This window comes from Myotis brandtii, unplaced genomic scaffold, assembly GCF_000412655.1.
Source record: "Myotis brandtii unplaced genomic scaffold, ASM41265v1 scaffold1026, whole genome shotgun sequence".
Lineage (NCBI taxonomy): Eukaryota > Metazoa > Chordata > Mammalia > Chiroptera > Vespertilionidae > Myotis > Myotis brandtii.
The window spans coordinates 104,203-110,723 of record NW_005353435.1 but is presented as its reverse complement, the minus strand read 5'-3'; the positions used below and the strand labels follow the sequence as shown (position 1 = coordinate 110,723).

The 6,521-nt window shown below is 58.4% G+C and overlaps 1 protein-coding gene across 1 annotated transcript in view; it reads right to left on the bottom strand.

Moving 5' to 3' along the window:
- Positions 1-6,521, bottom strand: part of PCNXL2 (pecanex-like 2 (Drosophila)) — a gene marked incomplete at its 5' end in the record, with an annotated part of 58,560 nt that overhangs the window by 30,750 nt on the left and 21,289 nt on the right. The window contains 2 exon segments of the mRNA XM_014535896.1: positions 507-616; positions 6,501-6,521. The exon segment at positions 6,501-6,521 is cut by the window's right edge and continues 22 nt beyond it. Of these exon segments, the coding sequence (XP_014391382.1) occupies positions 507-616; positions 6,501-6,521 (131 nt within the window).

Genomic DNA, 6,521 nt, shown 5'->3' with positions numbered 1-6,521 from the left:
CCCCACCCCTCACCTCTCCCCATCCCTGCACTCCTCCCCCATCCTTGCACCCCATATCCCCTGCACCCCTGTATCTCTGCATCGTGTGCTTGTGAGCTTTACTCGGGAGCACAGAGGCACTGGAATGTGTGCTGGCAGCTCAGGGGTTTCTGGTCAACCTGCAACTCCCCCCCTCACCCCCCTCGCCCAGGGACCAGCTAGGAAGAGTGCGACCCACCCCTCCCCGTGAGAGAGCAAGGCTGCAGGGACCCACGCACAGTGTGTGTGTGTGTGAGAAACTCATACATGTGTGCATGTTACAGCACAGGCATGTTACTCATCGGTGCGTGTGTTACATCACAGGGCATGTGACTCACAGGTGTGTGTTAGAGCACGGGTGTGCACAGATGTATGTGTGTGTCCCAGCACAGAGCGTGTGTGTCTCAGCTGTGCGTGCGCTGCAGTGTGGAGCGTGTTTCTAGCGCAGGGAGTGTCTGCCTGCATCGAACTCGGGGCGCGGTACTCACAGGAGCACAGACGGGTCGCTGCTCTGCCGGCTCAGGTGGAAGGACAGCGAGACCAGGAGGCCGCAGAAGGCGGAGAACAGGGCGGGGATGTGCTGGGCGCTCCAGGGCTCCTGGGGGGAGACCGCAGAGCCCGTGCGTGAGCTGCTCATGGGGCTCAGAACCAGATTCACGAGTGGGCGGGTCACACGTGCCCACATGATGGGTGTGACTCTCCAATAGGCCGGCGAAGTCAGCGCGGCCCTGGGCAGAGAGCCATTTCACGCGCCAGCCTCACTTTCTTAGAAATGAAAACGCATCTCCTGCCCGGCCGGTGTGGCTCAGTGGTTGAGGGTCACTGGGGGGAGACCGCAGAGCCCGTGCGTGAGCTGCTCATGGGGCTCAGAACCAGATTCACGAGTGGGCGGGTCACGCGTGCCCACATGATGGGTGTGACTCTCCGATAGGCCGGCGAAGCCAGCGCGGCCCTGGGCAGAGAGCCATTTCACGCGCCAGCCTCACTTTCTTAGAAAGGAAAACGCATCTCCTGCCCAGCCGGCGGGGCTCTGTGGTTGAGCATCAACCTAGGAACCAGGTCAGGGTTCGATTCCCGGTCAGGGCACATGCCCGGGTTGCGGGCTCCATCCCCAGTGTGGAGCGTGCAGGAGGCAGCCGATCCATGAGTGTGGGGTGTGCAGGAGGCAGCCAATCCATGATTCTCTCTCATCATTGGTGTTTCTCTCTCCCTCCCTCTCCTTTCCTCCCTAAAACCAATACAAATGTATTAAAACGCATCTCCTTTCTCCCCCACAGGGAAGGCGCAGGGTCCCGGGAGCAGCATCTGGCAGGGAGCCGAGGCCCAGGGCCTGCAGCTGGAGAGTCGCCCTCCCTACGCCACGGTGCCTGTGAACTCCTACCCATGCTGCAGCGGCCAGCGTGAAAAACCCACCGACTTGGTGCTGGCTCCCTGACTGCCAGGCACAGGAGCACACGCATGAGGAAGGCAGGCACAGGGTCTTGGGAAAGGAAGGCCACGTGAGAGACTGGCTCCAAGGCCTGTCCCCCCACCAGCCCCGCTGAGGGCTGCCCGAGAGCCTCTGACCACCTCGTGGGCCTTGGGTTGACCCTCACAGGTCACCGAGTCTCCACTGTCCCTCCAGCCGGTCCCTCCCCCTCCCTGTGTCCAGTGGGCCAGGCTCCCACGGTCTCAGTCTCAGTCAGGACTGCTGCTCACAGCGCCTGCCCGCGGGAACGTGAATGTCAATCCCCCAGCCCTCCCTCCACAGACCCGGCTCCTCCTCCACATACCAGAGGGCCCCCTCTCAGCCAAGCAAACCAACCCCACGGTTGTCCTCCACTCGGTACTCTCCACGACTCCTCATCGACGGCCTCATAAAACCTCCTCCACAGGGAGGGACGTCAGCCCCTAGGATCGGACCCTCGTCCGCATTCCAGCCCCTTCCTCACACTGAGGGTACGCACAGCCCCCAATCCGGGAAGGCACCCCGCTTCCCGTCCCCCTGCCTCTGCAAACAGGGTTCCCTCTGCCCAGAGGGCTCTTCCACTCGCCCTGTCCACGCCACGGTGCCTGTGAACTCCTACCCATGCTGCAGCGGCCAGCGTGAAAAACCCACCGACTTGGTGCCATCTCCCTGACTTTCAGGGAGAAGCGTTGGCCCCTGTGAGGAGCACACGCGTGAGGAAGGCAGACACGGGGTCTTGGGAAAGGAAGGCCACGTGAGAAACTGCAACCAGGAGTGACAGGAGATGGGACAGCGAGGTGCGAGGTGCCAGGCACTCAGAGGGCAGGACGCAGAGGCTCGGGGGAGTCATGAGAGTGGCTCAGTGCGGCCCCAACAGAAGAAACAGGGGAGCATGGTCCTCCCGCTGCGGGGCTCCGGGCAGGGCAGGCTCGGTCCGCGGTGCTGGTGGGTGGACGACGCTGTCCGAGGCCTCCTCGCATACACCTCTCCACTCCCCGCTCTGGTCACCGCCCACGGCGTCTCTCCTCTCACTTCCTGCCTGGCTGGTCCCAAAAGATTCTAGGGAAGAGCAAGACTCCAAAGGCAGAAACCTGCTCCATTCCATGTCCTCCCATGGACCCTCTGCGCTTGCCCACGCTGCCTCTTTCATTCCCAATGCCGTGCAGCCCATGGGACTGCAAACGCTGGGACCATCTCTGGAAGGATCTAGAAACCCCGGCCCTGGGAGCGACTGTCACACACACAGAGAAAAGGTCAGGGCCCAGGCGTGGGCAGAGGCGACTCCCCGCTCGTCGCTCCTGGGAGGAGCGGTTGCATGGACCGCACTTAACTGCTCAGCGCTCGGCTTCCTGTTCCGTGACAAGGTGACAGTGACCTTTCTGGCAGAAGGCGGTCATGCCTTAACGAGACTTGGGACAGCCTTGCGTGCGGCAAAGCAGCGTGTCAGCGTTGGCTTTTGTTCACTGAGGAGGAGAGAGGACCCTTGATGGCGGGTCCTCCCACACCATCGGTTAAAACCAGACCCGCTGCATCTACATAACCGTTTACCTGCTTGGACTCGCCCACCGCCCCTTCCCTAGTGCTTCTCTCGCCGACTCTCTACCTGATGAAATCTCGCCCATGCAAACAGGAGGGCACAGCCAATTGCATCAGTACCGAGGGGCCCTCCCTGCTTAGCAGCTGAGAGAGCCATCGTTGGAAAAGGGAGTCCTTCCCTAGTGCTTCTCTCGCCGACTCTCTACCTGATTAAATCTCGCCCATGCAAACAGGAGGGCACAGCCGACTGCATCAGTACTGAGGGGCCCTCCCTGCTCAGCTGCTAAAAGCAATTGGCAGAAAAGGGAGCGGGAGGTGAAAATATCAAATCAGCCAGTGGCGTGAGCGCGAGGGCCTTGTCCCCACCCTCCTCCCTCCCAGCGTTTATCTCGGCCTGGGATGCCATGCCTGCCTGCTGCCTTTGCAGACGGGGTCCCCTCCGCGTGAGTGACTAACACCCGACCCTCGTGGGTATATTACCCAGTGGATCTGGACCCCTCGGAGCCGGGGCCCCGACGGGCATGTCATCAACTGGTACAGACCCGAGCGACGGTCCCTTACGTTACAGCAGATTCCGGCATGGACACCGGCACGGACCATGCGTGTAAGTGTCTGCGGGCGCAGAGTCGGGCTTCCCCGGCAGAGCAGTAGTTAACCACGTGGCTCTGGCCTGGGCTGCTGGCTTCAGGCCCAACGCGACTGAGTATCTGCACTAAGATACTGCACGAGTTAACACGTGTCCTTACCCACGTAAAAGTGGGCTTCCTAGCGTGTCTACTGGCCACGCTCAAGCTCCAAATTCTTAATCGTGCGCATTTTTTTAAATTATTGGTTTCAGAGAGGAAGGGAGAGGGAGAGAGAGAAACATCAATGAGGAGAGAGAATCATGGATCGGCTGCCTCCTGCATGTCCCACACTGGGGATCAAGCCTGCAACCCGGGCATGTGCCCTGCCCGGGAATCGAACCGTGACCTCCTGGTTCATAGGTCGACGCTCAACCACTGAGCCACACCAGAAGTTTATAGGATATAAACTTCTATATTTTAAACATGTACATACTAGTCTTAAATTTTATTTTTTCTATATAATTTACTTATTATACTCACATACACACCTATGCACGCAACATACAAACACACACACACATATGCACAGATTCTGGAGGGAGACAGGTTTTAAACAATCTGCCACCCACCGACAATGAAGTGTACGCCATGAGACAGTCTGCCTCAAGAGTAACCACCCGCATGGCTTTGAGATCTTCCCGGGGCCCCTGACTTGGAAAGAACATGGGTTGATGAGCGCCGGCCTCATAAACCTCCCACAGGCTTTGAAATACTCTTGAGGCCGGAATAAAACTGTCGCATAGTCCCCCCATTCTGTGGTCGGTTTCGCACGCACGTGGGAATTCTTCTGATGGAAATGCACAGGGAAGTTCGGCTTTGAATGAAAGTGCTCTCCAAAGAGAACCTCCGTGTTTGTCCTTAGAAATGTGAAGTATCTCTGCAACGGAATGTACGGACTTGCAGATGAACTGACTGTTGGCTTATGAAGCGAATGCAGGCAGAGCACATTCTCACAACCTCCCTATCGGCCCTACCCTGAGCGTGACAAAGGCGCGATGCCCTTTGTATCAGCTTCGAGCACTTTCTGAGGGAAAAGGAATCCATTTTTCTTACCCCGTTAAACAGGAGGGCATTTCTGCCCCGCCGGCGTGGCTCAGCGGTCGAGCGTTGGCCTGTGAACCAGGAGGTCAGGGTTCAATTCCTAGTCAGGCTCACTCCCCAGGGAGGGTGTGTGGGAGGCAGCCAATCAATGGTTTTTTCTCATCACTGAATTCTCTCTTATCATTGATGTTTCTATCTCTCTCTCCCTCTCCCTTCCTCTCTGGAATCAATAAAAATATTTTTTTTTTAAAAAAGGACATAAGATCTGAAGTAAAATATAAGTCTTTGTTTTACTATGGTTGCAAAGATCAAAAAATTTCTATATGTGACACGGCCCCAGAGTTAAGTTAGGGTTTTTCAAAATGCTGACACGCCGAGCTCAAAAGGTTCGCCATCACTGGACTAGAGGCCCTCTCAAGTCCCCGCCTGGACTCAGATGATCCCAGGACGAGACGCCTGCCCCAGGTCTGCAGTTAGGGTTTGGATCCTGAATGCGGGGGAAACGCCCTCTCTGAGCTGCGACCCTGCGGCACCTGGGAGGGCCTGGCAGTGGCGAACCAGGCTCGGAAACCCTGAATTACAACGACGCGCCTCCACCTCTGCATCCCCCGCCGCCGTCACTAACACAGAACCTCCCCGCCAGGGGCGGTAAAACGCAGACATCACGGCGCGTGGGACACCCAGCTAGTTAACCACCCAGACACCTCTCCCGGGAGCAAAGATTCCGGCGGCTTCTGTCCATCACTGTCAACTCTCGCAGCCAACGAGGGAGTCCGTTTAGGCGGGACTTGCTACTGTCTCAGATGAGTCAAAGGGACATGAAATCAGGAGAGGAACCAAATGGTCTCCTTAATTAACATTCCAGGGAGCAAAATCCACCCCCAGTCCCCCGATCTGCCCTCTATCGAGCGACAATAGTGAAAATGCAAAAAAACACAGCCGACATGCTGACATCGGCGGCAGGGCCCCTCCGTCCACCGCAGCGCAGGGATGGAAGGAAAAGTCAGTCCCGGGGATGCGGAGAGCAAGCACAAAAGGCAGAAACAAAAGCCTCGTTAAACCGGCAGCAGGGCCCCGGCTCCAGGTGAGGCGGCGAGATTTCCTTCATCCGAGGGGCCCCCTTGCGGATTGGCTCACCTCGTTCCTTCAATTTGCAGCATTTAACAGGCGTTGCACTGAGAGCGAGAGTCCGTCTGTGACTATCCGGAGCCTCAGGGCTTACACATGAGAAGGGAGAGATGCAGATGGCTCCATTTCTACCAAAACGTTTCAAAATACGGACAGAACGTGAAGGATCTGGAGCCACAGGCCAGATCGCTTCTTGCAGGCGGTGGTTGCTCTGTGCCGAGCCAGGGGACGCAGGGCCACCCTGGGGTGCCAGGACCTTTCCGAGGCGCCCAGCTCCGTCCGGTTCCAGGCGTGTTTCAACCCGTAAGTGAACCCCAGAGCCGCTGCATGCGCGCCCTTTCCCGGCACAGAGCTGGTCATGTGCGCTCCAAGCAGAGCCCACTTACGATGGCCCGACGGTCACTTACATGGACAGCACGGCTCCACCCAGGATGAACAAAGGAAAAAGCGATTCCAGCAACAAAGCCTTTGGCTCCTGGCTGACCGGGCCAGAGAGACGCCTGTGGGGGAGGCCCGGCCCGGTGGGCCCTGTGCGCCCAGGTGTCTAAACACCCAGCCTCTCTCCGCTGCGGTCTCCCTGCCGGGCCTCCTGCCCCTGACGCTCGGAGGGTCCATGTCTGTCCGACCTGGAGGCCACATCTGATTCCCGGGACCATCAGGGGGCGCAAAGTGCTGGGAGAAGGCAGGGGCGTCCGCTCGCCTACCTTCACGGCGCTGAAGCAGAG